General features: G+C 36.1%; 1 protein-coding gene across 7 annotated transcripts in view; it reads right to left on the reverse strand.

The window, feature by feature from the left end:
• LOC118534495 (sodium channel protein type 1 subunit alpha) overlaps window positions 1-27,776 on the reverse strand; it is a 144,255-nt gene that overhangs the window by 25,427 nt on the left and 91,052 nt on the right. For 5 of the 7 annotated variants that reach the window (XM_078070931.1, XM_078070935.1, XM_078070933.1 and 2 more), the window contains exons 12-19: window positions 27,256-27,636; window positions 25,865-25,997; window positions 24,816-25,054; window positions 23,119-23,292; window positions 21,780-22,136; window positions 19,852-20,334; window positions 2,439-2,562; window positions 535-689 (exon numbers count right to left, since the gene is read on the reverse strand). In XM_078070931.1, coding sequence (XP_077927057.1) covers window positions 535-689; window positions 2,439-2,562; window positions 19,852-20,334; window positions 21,780-22,136; window positions 23,119-23,292; window positions 24,816-25,054; window positions 25,865-25,997; window positions 27,256-27,636 — 2,046 coding nt within the window. The remainder of the gene's footprint in view (window positions 1-534; window positions 690-2,438; window positions 2,563-19,851; window positions 20,335-21,779; window positions 22,137-23,118; window positions 23,293-24,815; window positions 25,055-25,864; window positions 25,998-27,255; window positions 27,637-27,776) is intronic. The other 2 variants (XM_078070937.1, XM_078070936.1) reach the window with 2 other exon arrangements.

Genomic DNA, 27,776 nt, shown 5'->3' on the forward strand with positions numbered 1-27,776 from the left:
CTTACCTTCTTGTTAAAATATGAGCAACTGAGTATTTGTATTCCTTGGTTATAATAAGCCGGAGAGACAAATTTTCTAGGTTACTTACTAGTAAGCAAAAGTTAATCAATAATTTATCAGAAATTGTATGTATAGGTAGTAGAAATAAATCCAGAAATGCATAGTTAAAACATTAAGTCTATAATCTGGAAGATAGGATGTCGGGTAATGAAAAATGTGTTAGAGACAGGTAGAAAAGTGGGTGGGTGGGTGGACAGGAGGTAAGTGAATGGATGGATGGATGGATGGATGGATGGTTGGATATAGAGATGTATATATATTCAAGGAAGAAGTCCTAAGTAAAGATAACAGTTTGAGATTTATCAAACAGAGGTAATGGCTGACACTATGAAAATGAAAATGGATGCAGGATGAGGGTTTGGGAAAAAAAATGCATTGGCTACTGTAACAGTGCATTAGAAATGATTAATAAGTCATCAGTATTAGGTTATCTTAAACTTAATATGGTACCACTTTTGCTTAATATTCACTTACCAGTGCACCACTGCTAAGGAGAATCATGAAGACAATGAAGGTCTCAAACCAATTATGTTCAACTATTCGGAAACACGTTCTTCTCAGGTTCCACCACTGTTTTCCCCTCCCTTCTTCCACACTGATTTGACAACATTTAAATCTTTGTACACAGCCTGCAAGTATAATGTTCAAACAGGAGTAGATGAAGTAACTTCTGCGGCTTTAGTAATATTCCTTAGCATGTCCCTGATTCATCTTCTCACTACAATTACCATCTCCATCTTGCTAGGTTAACTCTCTAAGCCTGGAGTAGTAAGAGCACATTCATTAGCTGTGTGAAGCTGTGAAAATTATTCAGCCTCCTTAAACAGTTCCCTGGCTAATAATACCTGCTTTTTCTGCCTCAACTCTTATTGTCCAAGAAAGAACTTTGTAGAGTACAAACAAGTGTAAAATAGCTTTGCCTTGTACTATGTCATTCTATTGCACTCTGTTGAAGTCACTCTAGTAGAGGAGTTCAAAATGAGGATTAGTGATAAATAGAAAACTTCCCTTTTTAAGAGGTTATGGAATAATAATGTAGAACTCCCCCAATAATGCTGGGTTTGTTACTGCTTTGTTTTCTTGTGGTGTTTCTAGAAAAGCTCATATAATTTTCAAAATTAAGTTAGTCCATTAAAATATGATTGCTTGGCCCTGCTTTGATTTGTCATTGCCTTCCTTATAGTGTTTTACTCACTCAAACTATCTGTGATTACCTTTGTAAGCACCATGGAGGATACAAATAACATTTTTTTTTAAAAAGGCAAAAAAAAAAAAAAAAGGTACAGCACATGGACCTTGCCACCAAGAACCTTACATTCTTGTTTTCAAGAAAAGATATAAACTCGGGAACCTCACCTCAAGGCAAAACAAAACAAAACAAAACAAAACAAAACAAAACAAAAAAACAAACTCTGCCCCCCCCCAAAAAAAAAACAAAAGAGGAAAAAGAAAAAGTCAAGTGTGCTGGAAGAAAAGAGAGGAAGGGAAGGAAGGAAGGGATGGGGAGAAAAAGACAGTAAAGATACATACAACAGTTCAAAACAGAAAGAGAAGAGCTCTCGTAAGATAATATACAAAAGTTATCAGGTGAATTAAATGGGTATATTTATTAATAGCTGTGGAGAGGCATAATAAGGAGTAATAAGCTCTTTTCCACCATGGTCAGATGAAGGTAGTTTTGAGAAAGACTTTGAGTGATGTGTGGAATTTATACTGGGAAATGGAAACAATATTTATCCGGTCTATGAAGAAGAGATCACTAAATAGAGAATATGCAAATATATTCATATCTTCAAAAGTCAAATTCTCGGGAAAATCAGACCATGGGAAATGCTAGTCATGGGAAAAACAAAGCTCTTAAAACTGTTGTCCATATTGTACCAGGCTCAACTAGGTACCGTTCAGGTATCGGATATGGGCTGTGCTTATTTCCTGCTTTGTCCAGTAAGCTTTGGAAAATGATGATTTTGTTAAAAAATCACAGTTTAGCATTTGCAAGTCATTTAACTTTAGTAGTCAGAAAGTTATTCTTAAGGCAAATTCTGTGTATGAGAATTTTGATTACTGTTTAAGATGCCACTCCTTGTGAAATCACCATTTTATTTAAAAAATATAAATTACTAGTTTTGATTACGTTAAAAATAGTTTTCTCCATGTTTGTGATCTTTTACACATAATGGGCAGAATTCACCAAAAATAACAATAGATTTTAAAACTGTTAGCATATTGGAGGAAATTGAAATAGATCTACTAAAGTTTCTATTCTATTATGAATGGTCCATCTTGGGTGATCAACAACTAAAACAAAACAAAACAAAACAAAACAAAAAAAACGGCACTCTCTAAATGGAAGATTAACATAGAGGTCATTTTCTTACCTTCAGTGAAACAGGCTTCAGGTTCAAGGGTTTCCTCAGGTTCCACCACAGGCTGCTCTTCCGCAGGTGCCCCAATGTCTACAGTGCTGCCTTCAGAGGAACTACTACTGCTTCCATTCAGTTTCTGTTCATGAGATGGACATAAAAAGTAAGTCACTTCAATTTCAGTAACTAATAGTCTAGAAAGAAAGAACTGGTGCAATGAACTGATTTTGGATTCCCCTTGAAGCAAAGAGATTTTAAGTTTGAGGGAAAGACGGATTGAATAAGAAAAGGAGATAAGGAAATTTTCTGTGTTATCTCCTTTTCCGTTACTCACAATGTTAGTATGAAATCAAATTGTTATGCTATGAAGTTACAAATGGCCATCAGGAACTGGTACTAAGCAAACCACTGAATTAGAGGAGCCCCAGAGGGAGGGTGAGGGGGAAGGAAAGTTAGTATAATTGTTCTCATTTTACAGCTAAGGGAGCTAAGGCTCAGACAGGTTATATACTTTGTCTAACATCATATAACCAGTAAGTGAGAAAGCCAATATTTGAGAGAATTACTCCTGAGCCCAAAGTCCATGCTCTGTCTTCTGTGCAATCACACCGTTTCTGAAACAGTGTATTGACACACTTATAACTTTTCCATCAATTTAAAACTGAAAATAATCCATTGAAAAAATAGCAAGTTTAGTCTAACAGGTGAAGAGAATCTATAATTCGATCTTGAAGTGAAAAACAAAAAACAAAGACATCTGTTCACACCACAAACTCATTATGGCATTTTATATAATATAAATATTCAGTATCTTCATGGAAATTATTTCATCAGCTGCAACAAGCTAGCTTTTTGGTAGCTGTAGACATGAGTTCTATTTAATTTTTGTTTGTTTACAGTAATTCTGTGAAACTAATTATATACTTGTTATAAAGCAAATGTCACAATAGTAACTTATGTGAAAGCAATAATAAAACCCTTTGTTATATAGCATTACTTCAACTCACAGGGAAATTTTGGTTGTTTTTCCTTGTCTGTTTCAAGTTTTCATTCAAATTTTAGTTAACATCTAGTGTAATATTGTTTATTACAGAAGAGAGGTTTCCAACCTATGTTCTGTGGAGACGTAGACTTTAACCCTTAGGAAGAAGGTGTAGGCCAACCAAGCAAGTTCTCGTTGTAACATTCTACAACTCATAGTCTTAGGATTTGAAATGATACAAGAGAGATGTGATGTTGAAAATGATAAGAAGGTTGGGGCGCCTGGGTGGCTCAGTTGGTTAAGCGACTGCCTTCGGCTCAGGTCATGATCCTGGAGTCCCTGGATCGAGTCCCGCATCGGGCTCCCTGCTCGGCAGGGAGTCTGCTTCTCCCTCTGACCCTCCCCCCTCTCATGTGCTCTCTCTCATTCTCTCTCTCAAATAAATAAATAAAATCTTTAAAAAAAAAAAAAGAAAATGATAAGAAGGCAATGCAGGGACAAACCTGGACTCAGGAAGAGATAAGGCAATAGAAGCTCAGGGTGGGTACGGCTGCTGTGTGTGCACAGATGAGTCAGAGGGGCTGGGTCTGTATCTAGAAAAATCCCTGATCATCTCTGACCAAGGGTAAGAGAAGAAAGTAATAGCTACTCCCACCTTGGAAACAGAGAAACCACTCACATATTTTTTTAGGTTAATTTTATTTAAAGTTAATAATTTTAAGTTAATTTCTGTACCAGCGCTATGTGCAATATTCATTTAATCACTAAACATTTATTGGGAGATACTATATTCTGAGATTCGTGTTAAGTCTCTGTCTCATAGAAACCCTTCATCAGCATAATGCATTATTTATCTGGGCTTTTTTTCTTTTCCTTTGCTGCATTTTTTTTTCTTTTTTATTGACCAAAGTGAAATGTACAAAGTACTTTATGGTTACTTTAATATTAATTTATTAAAATTAAGGTTAATCATTCTTAAGATTCATTTCAATTATGTTTTTTTCTTCTGTCAATTGTCCCTGTCTTTTGCCTATTTTTCTACTGGAGGGTTTGTGTTCTTATCAAACCGCAATTGCACTTGCACTTTATAAACAGAGAGTCATTTGTTTCCGTAACATGTAATATTTGCCAAATAAATTAGTTCTCTACTGCTGTGTATCAAATCGCCACAAATTTAGCATCTTAAAACAATTCCAATTTATCATCTCACAGTTTCTGTAGGTCAGAAGTCTGGTACTACACAGTCAGATTCTGTACTCAGGGTCTCACTGGGATAAAGTTAAGGTGTTGGCTGGGAATGCAGTTCTCATCCAAGGCTCAGGATTCACCAACCTTATGGGCTAAGGGCAGAGTGAATTTACTTGCAGTTCTAAGAGGAAGTTCCTGCTGTCCTGCTAGCTCATGGCCTTGAACCATTCAATAAGTGGAGGCCACCACAGTTCCTTGCCCCATAGGCCCCCATAGGCAGTCTTTCCTCTGAGCTAGCCAGAGCATCTCTCTCTCAATTACTCTTATGTGACCAGTGGGAGAAAACTACTCTGAAAGGGTTCCTCTGATTGGGTCAGGCACACCCCAGATAATCTCCCTTGGGCCATAAACATAACATAATCACAGGATGATATCTCATCATAGTCACAGGTTTCCACTGCGCCCAGGAGTGGGGATTACACAAGGGTAAGAGTTTTTGGGGTCATCTTAGGATCTTGCCAACCATACCAAAGTCTGTGTATTTTATTGGTTTTCTTTTCTAAGAACCACCTGCTATCCTAATATCATCTGCTACATTGACAAGTCATTAATTTCTCTACTTATATTCCCTTCATTTTGTTTAATTTCCAATTTCTCAAACTAAGTTTTTTTGTCATGTTCAATACTGCTTGGTCCTATTCCACAGATTCTGACAGAAAATGTTCTTATTTTCCAAATGGCTATTTATATATTTTATTTTCTCCTTAACCCAATATTTATTTAGGAGGGAATTTCTTAATTTTCAAATGGTTAGAACTTTTTCATTTTACTATTGACTTCTAGCTTACCTGTATTGTGATTAGATAATAACCCTATATGATATCTTCTATTTTGAATTTATTGAGGTTTACTTTGCTATCCAGTATATTGTTAATTTATATAAATATATACATGGACACTTGAAAATATGAATTTTCTGCATGTATAAATTATGAGATAATATATACATCCATGACATTTACTTTTATTACTTACATTATTCAAATTATCAGTGTCCCTCTTTAATTTTTTTGTTTTGTTTTATCAGAAGCTAAGAGAATGGTATTAAAACACTCACAACCATTTTTATGTATTTTTATCAATATATCCTTATATTTTTCATTGTTGAAATCTAAGATGATATGTATCCAAATTCTTTATTTCACTGGAATAATAACACAATTACTCAAAGAGGGAAGGCAAAGATTTTTAGATGTGTGGCAAAAATCCATCTCTAATAAAATACTAAAAAAATTGGATAACAGTGAAACTAGAACATTCTCAAACAAGTACTACTTTTGTCGATTTAAAAACCAATAAGGAAATAAAGCTTAAGCCCAGCAGGAGAAGAGAAATAATAAAATCAGAGCAGCAGAAATCAATGAAATAGAAACCAAAAGAACATTTGAACAGATCAACAAAACTAGGAGCTGGTTCTTTGAAAGAATTAATAAGATTGATAAACCCCTGGCCAGACTTACCAAAAAGAAAAGAGAAAGGACCCAAATAAATAAAATCATGAATGGAAGAGGAGAGATCACAACCAACACCAAAGAAATACAAACAATTATAAGAACATATTATGAGCAACTATATGCCAGCAAATTAGACAATCTGGAAGAAATGGATGCATTCCTAGAGATGTATAAACTACCAAAACTTAACATGGAAGAAATAGAAAAAACCTGAACAGACCCATAACCACTAAGGAATCTCCCAATAAACAAGAGCCTAGGGCCAGATGGCTTCCCAGGGGAATTCTACCAAACATTTCAAGAATTAATACCTATTCTTCTGAAACTGTTCCAAAAAATAGAAATGGAAGGAAAACTTCCAAACTCATTTTATGAGGCCAGCATTACCTTGATCCCAAAATCAGACAAAGACCCCATCAAAAAGGAGAACTACAGACAATATCCCTGATGAACATGGATACAAAAATTCTCACCAAAATACTAGCCAATAGGATCCAACAGTATATTAAAAGGATTATTCACCACTACCAAGTGGGACTTATTCCTGGGCTGCAAGGTTGGTTCAACATCCGCAAATCAATCAATGTGATACAATACATTAATAAAAGAAAGAACAAGAACCATATGATACTCTCAAGAGATGCAGAAAAAGCTTTTGACAAAGTACAGCATCCTTTCTTGATTAAAACTCTTCACAGTGTAGGGATATCATAAAAGCCATCTATGAAAAACCCACAGCGAATATCATTCTCAATGGGGAAAAACTGAGAGCTTTCCCCCTAAGGTCAGGAACATGGCAGGGATGTTCACTATCACCACGGCTATTCAACATAGTACTCAAGTCCTAGCCTCAGCAATCAGACAACAAAAAGAAATAAAAGGCATCCAAATCAGCAAAGAAGAAGTCAAACTCTCACTCTTTGCAGATGATATGATACTTCATGTGGAAAACCCAAAAGATTCCGCCCCCCCCAAAACTGCTAGAACTCATACAAGAATTCAGTAAAGTGGCAGGATATAAAATCAATGCACAGAAATCAGTTGCATTTCTATACAACAACAACAAAACAGAAGAAAGAGAAATTAAGGAGTTGATCCCATTTACAATTGCATCCAAAACTATAGGAATAAATCTATCCAAAGAGGCAAAGGATCTATACCCAGACAGCTATAGAATACTCATGAAAGAAATTGAGGAAGACACAAAGAAATGAAAAAACGTTCCATGCTCATGGATTGATAGAATAAATACTGTGAAAATGTCTATGCTACCTAGAGCATTTAATGCAATCCCTACCAAAATACCATCAACTTTTTTTTTCAAAGAAATGGAACAAATAATCCTAAAATTTGTATGGAACAAGAAAAGACCCCGAATAGACAGAGGAATATTGAAAAAGCAAAGCAAAGCTGGTGACATCACAATTCTGGACTTCAAGCTCTATTACAAAGCTGTAATCATCAAGACAGTATGGTACTGGCACAAAAACAGACACAAAAAGACACATAGATCAATGGAATAGAATAGAGAGCCTAGAAATAGACCCTCAACTGTATGGTCAATAATCTTCGACAAAGCAGGAAAGAATGTCCAATGGAAAAAAGACAGTCTCTTCAACAAATAGTGTTGGGAAAATTGGGCAGCCACATGCAGAAGAATGAAACTGAACCATTTCCTTACACCACACACAAAAATTGACTCAAAATGGATGAAAGACCTCAATGTGAGGCAGGAATCCATCAAAATCCTTGAGGAGAACACAGGCAACAACCTCTTCGACCTCAGCCACAGCAACTTCTTCCTAGACACATCGCCAAAGGCAAGGGAAGCAAGGGCAAAAATGAACTATTGGGACTTCATCAAGATAAAAAGCTTTTGCACAGCAAAAGAAACAGTCAACAAAACCAAAAGTCAACCGACAGAATGGGAGAAGATATTTGCAAATGACATATCAGATAAAGGGCTAGTATCCAAAATCAAGAAAGAACTTATCAAACTCAACACCCAAAAAACAAATACCCCAATCAAGAAATGGGCAGAAGACCCGAACAGACAATTCTGGAAAGAAGACATCCAAATGACCAACAGACACATGAGAAAGTGCTCAACATCGCTTGGCATCAGGGAAATACAAATCAAACCTCAATGAGATACCACCTCACACCAGTCACAATGGCTAAAATTAACAAGTCAGTAAACAACAGATGTTGGCGAGGATGCGGAGAAAGGAGAACCCTCCTACACTGTTGGTGGGAATGCAAGCTGGTGCAGCCACTCTGGAAAACATTATGGAGGTTCCTCATAAAGTTGAAAATAGAGCTACCCTCGACCCAGAAATTGCACTACTTAGTATTTACCCCAAAGATACAAATGTAGGGATCCGAAGGGGCACGTGCACCCCAATGTTTGTAGCAGCAATGTCCACAATAGCCAAACCATGGAAAGAGCCTAGATGTCCATCAACAGATGAATGGATAGAGATGTGATATATATATATAATATATATATATATATAAAATATATATATATATATATAATGGAATATTATGCAGTTATCAAAAAATGAAATCTTGTCATTTGCAGTGACGTGGATGGAACTAGAGGATATTATGCTAAGCGAAATAAGTCAATCAGAGAAAGACAAGTATCATATGATCTCACTGATATGAGGAATTTGAGAAACAAGACAGAGGATCATAGAGGAAGGGAGGAAAAAATGAAACAAGACGAAACCAGAGGGGGAGACAAACCATAAGAGACAATCTCAGTAAACAAACTGAGGGTTGCTGGTGTGGAGGGGGGGTGGGGGAGGGATGGGGTGGTTGGGTGATGGACATTGGGGAGGATATATGCTATGGTGAGTGCTGTGAATTGTGTAAGACTGATGAATCACAGACCGGTACCCCTGAAACAAATAATACATTATATGTTAATAATAATTTTAAAAAAAGAAAAAATAATAATAAAAACCAATAAGGCGGGGCACCTAGGTGGCTCAGTCGGTTAAGTGACTACCTTTCGCTCAGGTCATGATCCCAGGGTCCTGGGATCTAGCCCCATGTCTGCTTCTCCCTCCCCTCCCTCCCCTCTCCCCCTGCTCCTATGCTCTCTCTTTCACTCTGTCTCTCAAATAAGTAAATAAAATCTTTAAAAAAAAATAAGGCCAATTAATTCTTCCTTTTTTGTTTTTAAATTAAAATTTAATCTTACTTTGAAATTCACTATCCAAATAATAAAGCATTTGGTTCTCACAGTTAGTTTTTGAGTATAGATTATTTTAAAAATGATTTTCATATTTAAGCCATTAATCAAACTTTAATTTACCAATGAGCTAGTTCATTTGAAAATATGTATATTTTCACACATGACTCTCAAGCTAAATTCTACATTGACCTGTACTGATCATATATTTTCTGCAGGCTGACTTAATAAGTGAGCTGAGAGAACGCAGGGATCACATCATATCTAAAGCATCCACTTTGTCTTGTACACCAGGGCATTCAATAACCACTTAATAACTACAACACTGATGGTAAAAGCATTTTTCCTCCTCAGTGGATTTATGTAACATTCCTGCTTTTAAAAAATGTTTTCTACGATAGCAAATGATTTTGACCTTGAGGGTGAAGCAAAACAAAGCATAGCAAATAAAATACTCCACAATATTTTTTAAGAGTAAATGATTAAATGGTTTTTTCTTGTTGCCTGACCTGATGTTACAATGTTTATGTTTTTATTTTAGACTTCGTTTGCTACAGGAAGCTTATTTATAGGGTTTAATAGTTCAATTTATAATAAGTGATAAATTTATTAAAATATAAATCTCAAATTCAAGGGTCAAAAGGATACAGAATATGTGTGTGTATGTATATGTGTATATATATTTTTTTATTTTTGAAAAAATACTTATTTTTAAAGATTTATTTATTTATTTGAGAGAGAGAGAGTGTGTGCACACAGGGGGTCGGAGGTGGGGGGTAAAGGGAGAGAGAGAATGTCAAGCAGACTCTGAGGTGAGCTCAGAGCCCAATGCAGGGCTGCATCTCACGGCCCTGAAATCATGTCCTGAGTGAAATCAAGAGTCAGATACTCATCTGACTAAGCCACCCAGGAGCCCCCAAAATACTTATTTTTAAAGCTAGGCATGTATTATTTTAAAAGTGGGCATTTTATGTTGTTATATATACTTAAATACATATCCATCTTAAATTATATATAAATGAGATGCTCTACAACATCAAAAATATTAGTATTAATATTTTATTGTGTACATTAGGCATTAGTAAATATTTCTAGTGTACACTAGCATATTGAAAATTTAAATGACCCCTATCAAAGTATGTCAACAAACAATATCAAAGAAAAATACACTGTACTGAGATTTAGCATTTCCACAGAGTAGCTGGAAAAGTCAAATATTAACTCATTAATTCCCACATCATCCCTAAAACCCAGATGATTTCTTCATCAAGTTGTGGGTTGGAAGGGAAGTCTTCAGTGCATTATTCATATTTACTAAATATTAACTTGTTCTTATCAATTGTAAAATCCAGTGTTAATCAAACACTTCACCAAGGCAGAAGGGAAAGTGGAGGAATATAGCTCTAATATACTCTGAATTCTGCTTTAAAGTATGTCAAACATGAATTTTGTATTGATGATTAGATATAAAGGAAATAGAACATCTCAACATATATTGAACCAACAGAAAATTATTGTAATGCAAATAACTTAGAAACACCAAAAAAGGTCTGCAAAATTGCATTTATAATTCCCAAGCTAGAAATCAAAGTTGTAAATCAAATGAGTATTTTTCATTGTTAAATTCATTTTGTTGAAAGGGCATAGAGTCTCTAGTGTTCTTTTGACATTCAGTTTTCATGATAAATGATAACATATTTAACGAATATTTAATAAGTGTTTACTGACTGGAGGAACTGTGTAACTATAATGAAAGGGTTAAGAGTTCTGTTTTGAATCAGACAAGCTTGGGTTTGAATCACAATTAGTGGTTTTATGGATTTTAGCAATTATCTTCACCTCCTTAAGCTTTAGTTTCTAATTTGTAAAATGGTCCTTATGTCACATGATTGTTATAAGGATCAAACAAGATAACACATGGAAAATGCTTGCCATGTGCTTACCTGATAAATGGTAATAAGTTTCATAACAATATTATATAGTTGTAATATGTGCAATTGCTAATATTTGACCTTTTCAACTACCAAAAATATCAGATCATGCACAACAAGATTAGGACCTGGAAAAGGAAATAGAGAATATAATAGACCTAATACCTGCCCTCATGCATTCACAATCAGATGGAAGATACAGAGGAGCAAACAATTGTCACACACTGTAATTGAGTTAGTATAGGGTATCTTGAAAGCACCACCTAACTCAGTCTAAGAAGGGAGGGTAGAAGAAAGTAACATTGGCACCAGAAGGATGAGTTGGGTGGGGTTGAGGCAGGGGAAGAGGATGGCGTAAGAGTATTCTAGATGGAAAGAACAGGCATAAGGATCAGAACCTGACAAAGCATGGGGAGTTTTAGGAAATAAAAGATCAGTCAGTGTACTTGGATGGGGAGAGGTGGAGATTACTACTATGTGAGGCTAGAAAGGTCCATAACGGTCATTTTTTGCAGGGACTCGTGGGCCATGTTAAGTAGTATAGACTGTAAGCAAGGGGCAACTCCTGAAAGGTTAGAAAGAGAGGTGAGCTACAACCAGATCTGCCTTTTAGAAAGACCACTTACTATGTAGAGACTAGACTAGGGAGAGGGAACATTTGTGAGGATTGCAGCAGTTAAATCTGAGAGACGATGGAGGTCTGCCATTGTGTGGAGCTGGTGGAGATGCAGAGTACATAAAGATGCATCGGAGCTGGTGGTACCTGGTAATCAATCAGATGTAAGGAAGAAGGAGTTTGGGTAGCCACTGGTTAGATGGTAGCACTCGTCACAGAGAATAGTTGCCATCTCATACAGATCATGGCCCTGAGAAACTGTAGCTCAGGATAAGGAAATAGACAAGAGCTGGAAGGGACACACCCAACCAATGTCCAGATGGCACTCTACAAAGAGCTCCATGAACATCTGTGAGGCAATTATATGAAAATTCTGAGTGTTTTCTTTTCTCCTCCTTCTTCTCTCCTCCCTGCCCCCTCCCCAGAGAGAAGCTGCATCCAAAAGCAAACTGTTTACTTAATTTGACTTAGGAATAGTCTTGATCGATTTATTCATTTGTATACTTTCAGAAGGTATGACTGATAACATGAAACATGTCATTAACTTACATGATGCCAATTAACACCGATCCAGCACCTCATTTGTGCCAGGTACTGTGGAAGTTACTAGAAGTACAAAGATATGTATGACTACAGTTCTTATTCTCGAGTTGCCCACAAGATTAGTAAGTAGGATAGACAGATATACAACAGAGAAATAGAGTGCAATGCAAACCTTTCATTGTATGCAGCTAGTAGTTCTAGTTGGGGGAAATTCAGAGGGCTTTCCAGAATTAAGAGTTGTTTGATATAGTGAGCAACAGAGCAACAATATATTTTTGTGGAGTGAATACATGGACAAAGTCTTGAACATTGATTCAAGGTCATTTTGTTTTGTTAGATTTTACAGAGAATGGCAAGGAGAAGAAGGTAATTTCTAACAAGAAATGATGGAGTCCAAGGACAGAAACTTCATGGAACCGTGTGACTAGAACTGAGCTGAGTCATGGGGAATTAGACTGATGAAATGAGTCTGATCAAGGCTGTCCAATTGCTCATGATATATTTAAGACTGCTTTTTTTCCTCCCTAGGAAATGTGTTTCAGAGGGTAATTCTAGTGATACAGAAGAAATAATAGGACAGGAAGTGGGAGGTCAAGATTGGAGATGGATTTAGGAGATAAAATCCACAGGATTTAGCAGTAAATTTGATGAGGGCCTTCCAATTAGAGAAGTTGAGGATGAATCCGGGCTTCTCATAAGCCATTTGAGAGCTTTTATGGTTGGGAGGAAAGTAGCCTGGCTTTTTGGAAGCCAGGGAATGACAGAGCTTAAAGAATTAGGAAATACTGCAGACAATCAAGTGAGATAGGGTCACTGAACTTGGCAAATAAGAGAACATCAGTGATTTTTGACAGAGAGAAAGGTAGGGGAAGAAACCAGAAAGAAGATGTTTGAAGGTGACTGAGCAGTGGAAAATGGGAAGACACTGAGTATAATCTACTTTATCTTTTAAAGAAGATTGGCAATGAATTCAAGGACAGAAACTTAAGGAAGAGATGAGATCAAAGGAACGTTTAAAATTTCCATGATTTTATTTTATTTTAGGATGGAAGTCTTCTCCATTTATGTAAGTTTGTGGGAAGGGCTTCTGAAGGAGAAAGTGGGATACGGGATGGAGGCAGCAGTGGCTACATCAGAGACCATGAGAATTTGTGAAGAGACCATACAGAGAGAACAGTGGGGGCATACACACCTATCTCCCCGAGATTTTTAATATCCCCAGTGGGATGCTTTTCAGTGGGGAAAATTACGTTATCATGGTGTTCATGAATTGGGATATTTGCAAAAATCTTCATACATATCCATTTTGATTCAGGATTAACCAGAAACTTCCTATTCTTATTTCTTTATTTAACAGGTATTTACTGAGCACCTACTATATGCTAGGCACCATGCTGAAGGTGGGCTATACTTTGGTAAATGAAATGGACTAACCCCTGCTCTCAGGTACATTTAAAAACTGAGCATTGTCCACATAAGGCATTCACCGTAGACCTTTCCGTGGTAGTGTAAATTTAGTCTGCTGAGCAGTATATGCTTCAGTTGGGAATTGTCATATGTTCTTTAACCCAAATACAGTAAAGGTAAAAGTATTAAGTGAAAAATATCCACAAAGCAGCAAATAAATATTATTTTAACATAGATGTTATAATTGAGAGGGCAAATGAGAGTCTAGAAGTAAACGTTCACTACTCATTTATTTATTCACTTAATAAACATTTTGTACTCACTGTGGCCTTAAAGTGAGTAGGACCTGGTTAGTGTTTCACCTGTTCTCAAAGACTCCATAAGCTAAGGATGCAACTATAGAAATGCTTCCAAATGATTTGGAAGATTCTTCCAGGTAGCATTAAATTCAGAAGGGTATCTTCCTAAAACATAGCTTGGAGTAACCAAAGTCCAAGAGAATAAATGTTCTACAATTAGAAGTAGACCTCCATAGGTCAGTGTGGGATTCAGAGCAGATCAGTCTAACCTGCAGGCCAGTGCAGAAAGAAGAGAATCTTCCAGGACTCAGGGAGAGGACTCAGACACTTGTGACTATGCCATTAACCTATGACCTGTGAAGAGGTATTGGTAGTTAAGAACAACTCTAGGGGTGCCTGGGTGGCTCAGTCGGTTAAGCGTCTGCCTTTGGCTCAGGTCATCATCCCAGGGTCCTGGGATCAAGCCCCGCATCAGGCTCCCTGCTCGGCGGGGAGCCTGCTTCTCCCTCTCCTTCTGCCTGCCGCTCTGAGTACTTGTGATTCCTCTTTCTCTGTGTCAAATGGATAAATAAAAAAAATCTTAAAAAAAAAAAAAGGCCAACTCTATAATGGACACCTATTCCCTATTCTTAGTTCTTCAATAAACAATATCATTAATTTTATTTTATTTATTTTATTTTTTATTTTTTAAAGATTTTATTTATTTATTTGACAGAGAGAGACACAGCGAGAGAGGGAACACAAGCAGGGGGAGTGGGAGAGGGAGAAGCAGGCTTTCCGCAGAGCAGGGAGCCCGATGCGGGGCTCGATCCCAGGACCCTGGGATCATGACCTGAGCCGAAGGCAGACGCCCAACGACTGAGCCACCCAGGCGCCCCAACAATATCATTAATTTTAAAGTAATGCCAAAGAAAATATTTTTTCAGGCACTGTTAAGGAGATTTTGTATAACACATAGACTGTGTTGCCAACTGCCTAGATTCTTCTAGTCCAGGATCAGTCCTTACTATTTGTGTGACAGTGGCAAGCTACTTAAACGCTGCATTCAATGTCTTTATCCAAAAGATTGGAATAATATCTATCTGTTGGTATGAAGATTGAGTGAGACAGTGCATGTAAAACCCTACCAACAGTGTTTTCCTGTGGGAAGCACTCAACAAATGATATTTTATTAGCATGACCTGAATTACAAAGGTCCAAATGGCATTTTTACTCATTCTAGGGCTCACTCATTGCAAAAATAAGTGTACTTTTTTCCTAACTATTTTAGTAATATATTGTTTTTATTCCAAAAGGTATAAGTTTAATAACTCAATTCATTTAAAAAGTATTTATGCAGACAGAATTATAGTAGTAATTGTGCTGTTATCACCTTATGTTTTTGAGCACTTTTAACTTCCAAATAGCTTTTGTATCCTCATAATATTCCTATAAGCACCAGAGGACAGTTGTCCTCCTTTTACAAATTAGGAAATGGGATAATATAGAGTTAGTGATTTGTCCACGGTAGAGTTAAGGCCACCAGACTTTTAGTCTCATTATCCAAACAAATCAACCAAAACTCAAAAAGTTATTGAGCACATATTTGTGCCCAACTTTGCAGTGGGGGCCTCAGAAGACTAAAATTATATAAAATACAATCCGTAACCAAAGAAACATTTTCTCCCATCCAAGTACTAACCAGGCCCGACCCTGCTTAGCTTCCAAGATCAGACAAGATCGGGCGCGTTCAGGGTGGTATGGCCGTAGACAAAGAAACGTTTCCTAATTGGAGAGATATGATTTTATATTGCCAGTTTTGCCCAGTTTTTAAAGCTCTTCAAAATCTGTCTAAGCCATCATTCCTTATTATTAATTTTCAGTGGAAACCCATATTTCTAGCTGTTCCATTATTCTTACTACTGCATGAGTCAAGAAACCTTTATAAGGTTTTAAAAACAATTCCTTAGGTTATTTGAATGTACTTTGTGGGTTGAGGTCTGCTGGGACTTACAGAAGTGTTGAGTGTGACCCATGCTATGCTTTTCCTACATTTGGGGAAAAACACGGGACAATTATAGAAAGACAGCCGAAAAATTTGTCCTGGAATGGGGGACAGTGGTGCATAAGTGTGCACATTATGGGGGAAGCAAAACAAATACAGGTCTCCCTTTTACATGTCTCTTCATTTGTAGTCCCTTCTTCGTTTTCTGGAAACTGGGGCAGTCTGCTCCTTGCATACTCCCGTAGCTTCATCTCCTGTGACTTTATATCCCAGAAACATTAAACTATTACTGTGTCTAAACACATCATGTTGTGTCCTGTCTCTAGCTTTCTGTATATTTATTCTTTCTGACTGGAATGCTCTTTAGAAAAAAAAAGTTTCCTAACTTTTTAAAGGAGTCTACCATAACAAGAATTTAATGAGACAATTTAAAAATGAAACAGAAAATACAAAATCTGTCACTTTTCCAGATAAACCTGTAAAGCAATTTATTACAGAGGGCAGAAGGCAGACAACACAAAAGGACTAACAGTGGAATATGTTACTAGTAATTCTTACAAGAAAACACTGGCCAACAGAGTGTTGGGAATGCTATTAGTAATAATAATAATGACAATTTATTGAATATTTATAATTTCTCAGGTACTATGCTAACTACTTCACATTTATTGTCTCATTTAATTCTCCACAGAAAGTATGAAGGTGATTTTATCCCCATTCTTGAGATGAGAATTGAGGACCGGATAGTCAGGTAAGGCCATATGGTATGTGGCTAAAACGGAATCATATAACACAATGTCTGGCTCCGGAGAAAAATCTATTATGAACAACATTATAATTATAGGCTTTCATGTCTAAAAACAAATGCTTAGGAAATGGATAATAAACAATGACCATTTATAACTTTAACCCGGGGCGCCTGGGTGGCTCAGTTGGTTAAGCGACTGCCTTCGGCTCAGACATGATCCTGGAGTCCCGGGATCGAGTCCCACATCAGGCTCCCTGCTCAGCAGGGAGTCTGCTTCTCCCTCTGACCCTCCTCCCTCTCATGCTCTCTGTCTCTCATTGTCTCTCTCGCAAATAAATAAAATCTTAAAAAAAAAAAAAAAAATATAACTTTAACCCAAGGCATTGATATAATTTCAATAATGATCCATAATAGATAAGGCTCATTATTGAAATCCAAGCATGGAAACATTAACATATTCAAATGGAACAGGTCTAGCAGAGCCCATGGTAGGTAACATTGTGAGTCAATAAAGGTATGTCCAACATGGAAATTCATATTTAAAAGTTGAGGATTATCTTTCTAAAATCCAAATATATGTACAGTTGACCCTTGAACAAGGCAGGGGTGAAGGATACCAACACCCTGTGCAGTCAAAACTCCACATATAACTTTTGGCTCCCCCAAAACTCAGCTACTAATAGCCTACTGTTGACCAGAAGCTTTACTGATAACATAAACAGTTGATTAATATATACATATTTTGTATATATATTATATACTATATTCTTACAATAAAGTTAGAGAAAAAGAAATGTTATTAAGAAAGTCATAAGGAGGAGAAAATACATTTACAGTTCAGTACTTATAAAAAAATAATCAATGTATAAATGGGCCCACACAGTTCAAACCCATGTAGTTGGAGGGTCAACTATATATGTATGTGTATATATATGTATATATATATTTGCATATATATGTATATGATAATTACCACACATGTGATCATTACCATACATATATGCAAAACTACGGCTCATTTGTATCCTCCATTATCTAGTACAATATCTGGTGTATGGTAACTGCTGAATAAATGAAGGTAGGCAAAAGAATAAAGGCTAAAACAGAAAGAACCAAAATGATGAAATTACTTTAATACCCTATAGGCTGCATTCCTAATTTAGAATAAAGAATCTTCATCTTTTGAGGCACCTGTCATCAGTTTAATTCCACTAAAAGAAGAGCATCATATAAATTGTGCCTTGCTTTGAAGAGAATACAATATAAGACTAAGGAAGCAAAGAGGAGAAATAACTTTATATGGGTTTATTTCTGACGAAGAAGGAAGAAATAAATGGTGAACTAAAGTACCAGGAAATTTGTGACAATATGGTAATTTATAAAAGAATATTTACAGAAAGCTAATTAAAAAATAAATGAAAGAAACTGAAATGTAACGGGGATGAATAGAAATTTCAGTATTGAATATAAAAATTCAACTGGTTGAGATACAACTGCATTTCAATAGCAATTTTTGTGAAAAAAGATGACGGATAATTGCTTTCCTAGAAGCCCAACATAAATTGACAAGGTAAATGTCTAAGAAAGAAAAAAAACCCAACAATATCTAACACATTATTAGGTTGAATCAAGAGAAAAATGGAGTCTGGATCATGGGGAATAAAACTATATTTTCAAGTGTGCTCCCATCAGAGCAAGTGTGATAATGAGAATCCTTCAAAATGGTTCTATTAAACAGAGTTAAATGAGATGGAAAAGTTTAATCTGAGTGCCTACTTTGTAGCAAACATATTCAAGCATGTCACAATATAAAAGGAGACATGCATACATATCAGTAGCTAGATGTGAGATGTATGAGCCTAGAGCATGAGTTGTTTATTACCTATGCTCTGCCTTCTATCTCTGGGAACCAAAAAAGAAGCCATCCATTCTGCCTGGGGTCCAGAAGTTTTCATGATCACCACTTTCAAAGGCTGAAACAGTGTTTCTCACATTTAAGAACTCTGCACTTCAGGCAACCCCCCCTCCCCCCCACCCCCACCGCCACCCAGACCCAGGGCTTGCACTCTGATTAGGAAAGCAGTGCATTTGAGTTCAGCATAGGCAGCTGGAGCTTCATTCATCAGTGTTCCCTACATCACGCCATGTGCTCTGGTATCATCTATTCTGTTTAATTACAATTAAAAAAATTACTGGTATAATAAATTGGCTTATCAACTCCCACTGGGTCATGACTCAGAATTTGAGAAATGCTGCGTTACATTGTCTCTAAAGTTTCTATTACCCCAATATTTAAATTTTCAATTAATGCAATGATAATCCAATATATAAAATGATACAGATATGGAGAAATAGAACTGCCTCCAGTGGTTCAGTGGATAGTCATTTTTTAATAAAAAGATCAGTTTTTTTCTGTTAGCCCTGAACCATACAGACAAAAACAGTATAAATCATGTAAAATTTTTGCAGACAAAGTATTTGTTATGGATGGTCTTTGTAATAAAAGTTTCTTTTTTAATTCAACAGAGCATGTGGTAGCTATTAGTCTTCACCAAATATTAAATGTAAATCTGAAGATTCAAGACAAAAAAAAATCGGACTAGAAAAAAATATTGCCAAATTTATTTTAACAGTACTTTAGAACCAACTTTATAAAAATAAAAATCATTTAAAAAAAATCAGCTTCCATTGGTTCTTTAGTAAAACCCAAATCTTCAATGAACAACATTTGAACTGGGATAATACTCAAATTAATATCCTGAAAAAAATTATACAATGTTTTACAAAAATGATCTATAATTTTTCCCCCTGAATCCATTATCTGTGGACATGTGAAATGAGATGAGGATCTGCCTACCATTATATCTCTGTACTCTTTCTCTCCCCGTCTCATTACCACAAATCTGATTTACCCAAAGGCAGCAAGATACACACACATATATATTTTTATATATAGGCAATAATACATGTATATATATATAAATTTATACCTACCTACATCTATAAAATCTTACCTCTTTGCTTTCCTCGAGATCTGATTCACTACTGAAGTCCTCTGTGTTTAAATTTTCAAAGTCAGACTCTCCGACAGCAATTGGTACAGTCACAGTAAGACTGGGATTATTTATGAATGACATGTAATCGCTTTCATCAATAATGTATTTTTCAACACTGCTGCCGGTTCCTATTCCACTTGTGGTTCCATTCACGTCTTTAAGATAGTCAAGATCTTTTCCAATTTCTGTTGTATGATTGGACATACAACTGTCTTTCTTATTGTTTAGGTCATCAAGTGGTTTAATTTCATCTAAAATCTTTTGTTTTCTAACAAAGGATTGTTGAATAAATTCATATATTTTTCTCTTCACGTAAGCTATTCCCTTGTGCATCCTGTCCACAGCTATTTGGAGATTGTTCATTTCATTATCATCATCCGTGGCTGCAAGATTGTCTGCACTAAATGAGCTCAGAAGCAAGGCCAGAAAGAGGTTCAGGACCTTAAAAATAACACAGACATGATTATAATTTTACCCCAATGTAAAGAAGAGCAGATTGGGATCACTTATTCCTCTAAGTGTAGAGGAAACTGTAAGTTCTAACAGTTAGGTAAGAAAGAAACACCATAGCACAGTGATTAGAGGTTGGGTAATCTGAATTTGTGATCTGGCTCAATAGCTACCTCACTCTATGTCCTTGGGCAAAGACATGATTTCTGTTGGTCTCACATTCTCCCACTTACAGAATGAAGAAGTTGAATGAGTTAACTTAAGGTTTCGCTATGTTTAAAATTGTATGATTATAAGAAAACAGATTGAAATATGTACCACACAAAAGTTCTAACCTTAAAAATCATTGGTGTTTGCAATTACACACTTAAATACATTCTATAGTTCCTTTTTTGATAAACAGATATTGAGTTAGATATAAATTTTAAAAAATAATCATTATGATCCAGAATAAGAATCAGTACCTTAACATAGGCATTGACACTTATTTTCTTAACCTATTATATTTCTCATACTCCACTACTGATTAATTAGGAGAACTGTTTATAAATAATCTCTAATATTTCCATAAGACTGACACTTAATACATGTATCTTCTGGAATATATTAAATTTTTCTATACTATAAAGAGTAATTCATGTTTCCAACTTAAGAGAAGAATTGACCAGTTACTCCATTTGGGTAATCTCAGGCCTCACTAGCCCACCCTTATTTTGACTGAGAACCACTAGAAAATTGATTAACCTAGCTTGGCTAAAGCACCTGCCATATGACATAGAGTGATTGAACGCTATATGCCATGAAAGAGGCAAGGAAATGGTAAAATCATTATGAACACTTAAAGACACCACTCTTCAGTCCTATACTGGCAAGTAAGATTAAGCTTTCTTTAAAAATTTTTTCAGACTTCTCCCTCCCTTTTCTCTGAATTTGTAAAATGTTCCCAGCATATCCTTCAAGGCCTGTCTTCAGTAGGATACTCTATTAAAATGCATATACTAAATGTGATGAAATGACTGATGAAGTTGATTTGAATACAAAAACTGTAAGGTCGGGGTGCCTGGGTGGCTCAGTCATTAAGCGTCTGCCTTCGGCTCAGGTCATGATCCCAGGGTCCTGGGATCGAGCCCCACATAGGGCACCCTGCTCCACGGGAAGCCTGCTTCTCCCCCTCCCACTCCCCCTGCTTGTGTTCCCTCTCTCGCTGTGTCTCTCTCTGTCAAATAAATAAAATAAAATCTTTAAAAAACAAAAACAAAAACAAAAACTCTAGGGTCATAGCTATATCGCTGTGTTGTCAAAGTGAGACTGTATGCATATCCAAGCCTAGAGACTTTATAAATTATAAATCATAGTTTTTGTTTTGGACAAAATGGTCACCATTCTATTATGCTCTTAATCTATTTCTGAAATAGATATCTTAAATGGGTACATACCACCAGGTTTCCAATCACCATGACCATCATGAAGACAGTAAGGCACATGGCTTGACCAGCGACCTCCATACAGTCCCACATGGTTTCTATCCACTCTCCACACAGCACGCGGAACACAATCAGGAAGGAGTGGAAGAAGTCATTCATGTGCCAGCGTGGGAGCTCACAGCTGGTGGAGATCTTGCAGACACAATCTTTGTAGCTTTTACCAAATAGCTGCATGCCGACCACAGCAAAAATGAAGACAATGATGGCCAACACCAAGGTGAGGTTACCCAGAGCCCCCACTGAATTGCCGATGATCTTTATTAGCATATTTAATGTTGGCCAAGATTTTGCCAGCTTGAAAACTCGAAGCTGGAAAAAAAAAATATATATATATATTATTATGATCTTTACATATATTGAGGTTTACCAAGAAATGATTAATATTGAATCTCTTACAATATCTGCCCTGCCCTTGAACTCTCTCAGGCTCATGGCTAATTTTTGGACCCCCTAGGAAGAATCTTGTCCATCCATATTTTAACCATGTAGATCATTTTCCCTAAGAGTGAATTTTTTAAGATTACTTGGGGTCCAACCATCTTTAATTTGCTCTGTGAATGTGTTTCTAAGGCATACCAGGCCTGACACTAATATTAACAACTGAATCACAATAATCTCTGTTGAAAAGATACTCATTTATCAATAGCATGCAAAATGACACCATATTGAGCCCTGCTATAAGCAGAGGAAATTGTTTATTATTCATTAATACTCCTTTGGGGCACTGACATAGCTAGATGCCTGCATTTAAAAATTTGGAGATTTCTCACACCTGTAATTATTTCCCTGATTTGCAAGGACATATATGTAAATCAAAGGGCATGGTAAGTAATCCTACAGATTTTTCTCCTCTGATTTAGGGAAGGAGCATATTTTCCAGAGGTCAAATTAGGAATTTTCTGCATGCCCACCTTGCATCTGATTACCATCCACCATACAAAGGGCTGTTTATATTTTCAAGTTACTATTAAAATGCGACATATTTTCATTAAAAATATTTCCTTCAATCCAGAAATATTAACTGTAGTCATCTCTAGAAATAATAGTTAGTCACAACGGCAACTGAGTTATATATTAAAGTTTACCTGACTATGCTTTTTTTTAAACAAAGATTTTTCTAAATGAGTGGAGATAATTTTTTTTTCCATTTAGGGATAGTTTTGACAATGCAAATGTTACACAAAAATTAAAAATATTAGTAGTTGCATAGTAAAACCTATGAGAGTACTACGTAAGAACCCTGGTTGTTGGACAGGTTTTGTTTTTGTTGCTGTTTCGTTTTGTTTTTTACCAGTCGGAATGAACGGAGAACTGATAATCCTTCCACATTGGCGAGGCCAAGTTCTACCAGGCTAAGTGTCACAATAAAACCATCAAAGATATTCCAGCCTTCTTGGAAATAATAGTAAGGATCCATGGCAATAATTTTCAGAAACATTTCTGCTGTAAAGATCCCAGTGAAAACCTATGATCAAAACAAAGTTACTTCAATTCCATCAGATAATGATAAAGTAGAATGACTTAGTGTTTGATCATAGAATAAAATATTTATACTAATTTCCTCATAATGATTCTATTACTATATACATTTGTGTAGTAATTTATAGTTTACAAGAAAGGTCTCATCTACTTTATTTCATTTTATTGCCACAGAAGTTTATGAAGTGGCTAATGCAGGTTAATACAAACATTACTTTACCAGTGACTTGCCTGGTATCATACAACTAGAAAATGGCAAAACTAGGATTTGGGTCCAAATCTATTTTTAACTTCCATCACATCAAACTGCCTGTCCCTCCAGACCTTATACAGCACAGGTACTCATGATATCTTGCCCATGAACATTTTCATTTATCTATAGGTGTATTCCCATTTTCCTCAAATCCAATCATTATTATATGCATATATCTATTACTATAATATGTGTGTTACTATTATCAATTTGTTAAGCATGTGAAAAAATAAATTTACTTCCATAGTATAAATACCAGTGCTTTAAAACTGTAAATACTACAATGCAGGATGCTTTACATGTTTTGTTTTGTTTTGTTTTGTTTTAAGATTTTATTTATTTATTTGACAGAGAGAGACACAGCGAGAGAGGGAACACAAGCAGGGGGAGTGGGAGAGGGAGAAGCAGGCTTCCCGCCGAGCAGGGAGTCCGATGCGGGGCTTGATCCCAGCACCCTGGGATCATGACCTGAGCCGAAGGCAGACGCTTAATGACTGAGCCACCCAGGTGCTCCTACATGTTTTGTTTTTTACCATCAAAAATCTTACACCTCAAAACAAATAATATAAAAAATACATACATTACTTTAAAGTCCTCTTTCTTTCAGCAAATAAAAGCTAGTATTCCTAAATTGAGTCAACTGACAAACACTTTAATAATTCATGTTTTTTAAGCACAGAAGAGAAGGATTTAGGTGACAACCTTTACCAAAAATGGCCTTACTAATCAAATAATACACAAAATGTACTGAAGGTTTTTAATATTTGATGGTTTTGATATAGAATAGATGGATAAAACAATACATGTCCTACTTAGATCTTGGAAGTGGAAAAGCTGAATACATTTTTGAGTTGTTAAATTTTTGCTTATAATGATGATGACTAAGCAAAATAAAAAGATCTACTTTTTTTTTTTTAAGCCTTCTACAGCTAGGGAAACTGCGGCAATATCATTTCAAAAAGCATGTCCTTAAATTGCTTCTGTATCTTGAAAAAATTATAAATATCAATATTGACTTTTCAAGTAGTACTGTAGGCCTATGCCTATTGCTCTCTTCCTCAGTTTTTGCTTTGACATTAAGGGCTATAATGGTTGGCAAAAAGTAGGGTGTAGCTAGTTAGATATAATTCTCATCTTTTGGGAGCCAGGAGGTAGGAAAGGTGGAAGAAAGACTGCTTTAAGCTATTATTAAATGGAAACAGTTTCTCAAACAGAAAATTCAATGATTGAACACATTTACCTTCCAATATGCTTACCAAGTTTCCTACTGCAAGCACATTATTGAAATGTTCTGTCATTGGATAGTGCTCCATGGCCATGAAAAGAGTATTTAAGACAATACAGATGGTGATGGCCAGGTCAACAAATGGGTCCATCACAACCAGGTTGACAATATGTTTCACTTTTAACCAATATGGTGAACAGTCCCAGATTAAGAATATGTTGGAAAATTTATACCAACAGGGTGGGCATTTCTGTCTGGATTCTTCAAGTTCTAAATTAAAAATAAAAAAAGAACCAAAAGATATATTTTGTACACATATATATTTATTTCAGATCCACTAGACTTGTTTTTCAGTAATCAACACATTTTTATTTGCTACAGAGTCAACCTCTTTTGTACTTAAAAAAGAACTATAGAATTTATTCTTTAGACACCTGAAGATATTTCATCAGACATACACATAGAGCAGAGGTAGCAAAGAATAGTATTTTCCTCGTATGCATTGATAATATGGCTCAGCACTTGGCCTGAAGTGAATGGCCTTTTAAATGAAGTTTCAATAGGAACATGAGTTGCAGAAATGTAGATACTGTGTGTAATCCTATGTTAATATCTGGCTAAACTGTCAACCTAAACCTATAAGAGATAGGGTAGGGATCTATAGGAGCCAAGAATCGTCTTTTAAATTTGTTTTCTTCTGTGAAACGACCCACTCCTCCCCTCCAATCTTGATAGTATTTAGGATGATGTTGAAGTCCTAAGCTAAATGGAACAGAAGAGAGGGTCACTACGACTAATGAGATTAGCAGCTCTAACAGAGCTGCTTTATTCTGCATTTTCAAGGAATTGCCCCACACAGGAAAACATTCTTTAGATTTTCACTATCATTGTGCTTAAGTAACTTTTTTAAAGCTCCTAGAATATATGAGTAGGTATAACAAGTAATAACTCTTAAATAAGATCTACTATATTCTCTTTAGGAATGTATTGTTTCCAATTTACAAATAGAGATATTTGTTTCAAGTGAGACAATATAAGTTTAGTGAAAATAATTGAATGAAAATGGAATGTGTAACAAACCTTCTACTGTATTTGTTAAAATGCTGGCTATACTCATTGCTCTTTGCCTTTGGGAAGGATCTTCTAGAAAGTCCATGGAAACATGGAAAGAACTTGACCTTCTCTTCCTCATCTCCGTTTCGGTGGTTGTTCCCTATAAAGAAAATACTAATGTATTAAATGATTAACTTGAGCAATATGCCAAGCAAAGAACCAAATGTGACACAGTGAATTTCATGACACACATGCATCATGCACTTTTCATATTTAGCTGGTGATGACAGAGATTGCTGACTTATTGTATCATTAACCTGGAATATCCAAACTGTCAACCATTTAGTTATACAGCAAAAAACTGAGTTTTTTAACCCTCTACTTTCGTAATTTTATGAGACGTGATGTCATTTTGATATAGTTAATAAATCGCTTGAGAGACATATTTAACAGTTCGCCTCATTTCTGAACTAATAGTATAAAACTAACAACCTGAGAAGTCATATAAATGGTCAGGCATTTTATTTTGAGAAGGTAGCCATTTATTTTTCAAGAAATACAGATGATTACAACACATGTAGCCACCACCTCATTTTCTGTACACAAGACATAGATGGTCATTGACAACACAAACTGTATGTGAGAAACACACACATGCTACATGGACAACAGTTTCATCCAGGGTACCAAAGCAATAAGTCATCTAATTCTGACTTAGTCATGCCTCATCATGCTGATATACTTCCAAGTGAGTTACCCATCTAATAAGAGGCAGCATGTGTTCAGAAATTCCTCATCCTCATATACATTCACAAGCACGTAACATATGTTTGTACAGACAATTCTTTTATCTGTCTGTATTAACGATTTATTTATGTCTTGTCATTTAGATTCATTTTGAGAAGACTTATATCAGCATTTTTTTTTTAGGAAGACAAATGTGAATACTAGAAATTTTAAGATCACAATGAAGCTATCTATTTAGGCACAGTGTTCTTGAAAATCTTCTAAAATAAGTCAGAGCTATAGTGAAGAATCTGTTGGAAAGATTTATTATACACCCTTTATACTTAAACAGAGGAATCATTCGTTTACTTTTATACCAAAGCTTTAGAGGGTGTCTTGCTATCTAAGCTCAGTATGGGTATATAACAAATCCACCAACTGGAGGCAGTAATTTATTATTGTGCCTAATTTATTCTTAGCACGTTTAATAAGTAAATGCATTCGGTGTTATGCAAGAGAGTGTTGAGGCCTCAAGTTTTAGTTGGTTAGTCTATTAAATGTATTACAAGATGCAGGTGCATTCACAGCTTGACCAACCAGGAATCATTCTCAAAGGGTTCCATTCTGTAGAAACACTGGCTGGTGCAGCAATAATGGGCCAGCCATGCCTGAACTATTTAAAACTTCCTTACATTGTCATCAGTAGCTGGCTTATCTATTATCACCTCTGGCAGAAGCTGTCCAACAGGCGATGTAGGAACTGAAGGTCCACCAACCAAGGAAACCACACCATTGCAATCCACAGTGCTGTGCATCTTCCCATTCGCTGGAAACACTGCCAGCATCCGGGAAGACCTACTGGTCTGACTCAGGTTACTGTTGCGCCGCTCTCCATGTCGTCGGGGCACAAACAAGGAGTCTCTCCGGCTCTCGTTATCCTCAAAGGTGCTGTGCTCATCATCAGCAAAGTCATTCTCCGATCCCACATCCTTTGCTCGCCCTCTAAAGCTGAAAAGGCTTGTTCTGCTATTTCGCCTTGGAGAAAATAGGGAGCCACGGATGCTCAACAAAGACTAAAAGTTTGAAACCAAAAAAAGTACAATCATATTAATATAGCCGCTTGAAATGTGCTTTTAATTTTGCAAGATTAAGTTGAAGGACATTTCAGGATTCGTAAGAGAATGTGATTCACTCCTTTTGATTAACATTCTCA

This window comes from Halichoerus grypus, chromosome 4 (genome assembly GCF_964656455.1).
Source record: "Halichoerus grypus chromosome 4, mHalGry1.hap1.1, whole genome shotgun sequence".
NCBI classification, from domain to species: Eukaryota; Metazoa; Chordata; class Mammalia; order Carnivora; family Phocidae; genus Halichoerus; species Halichoerus grypus.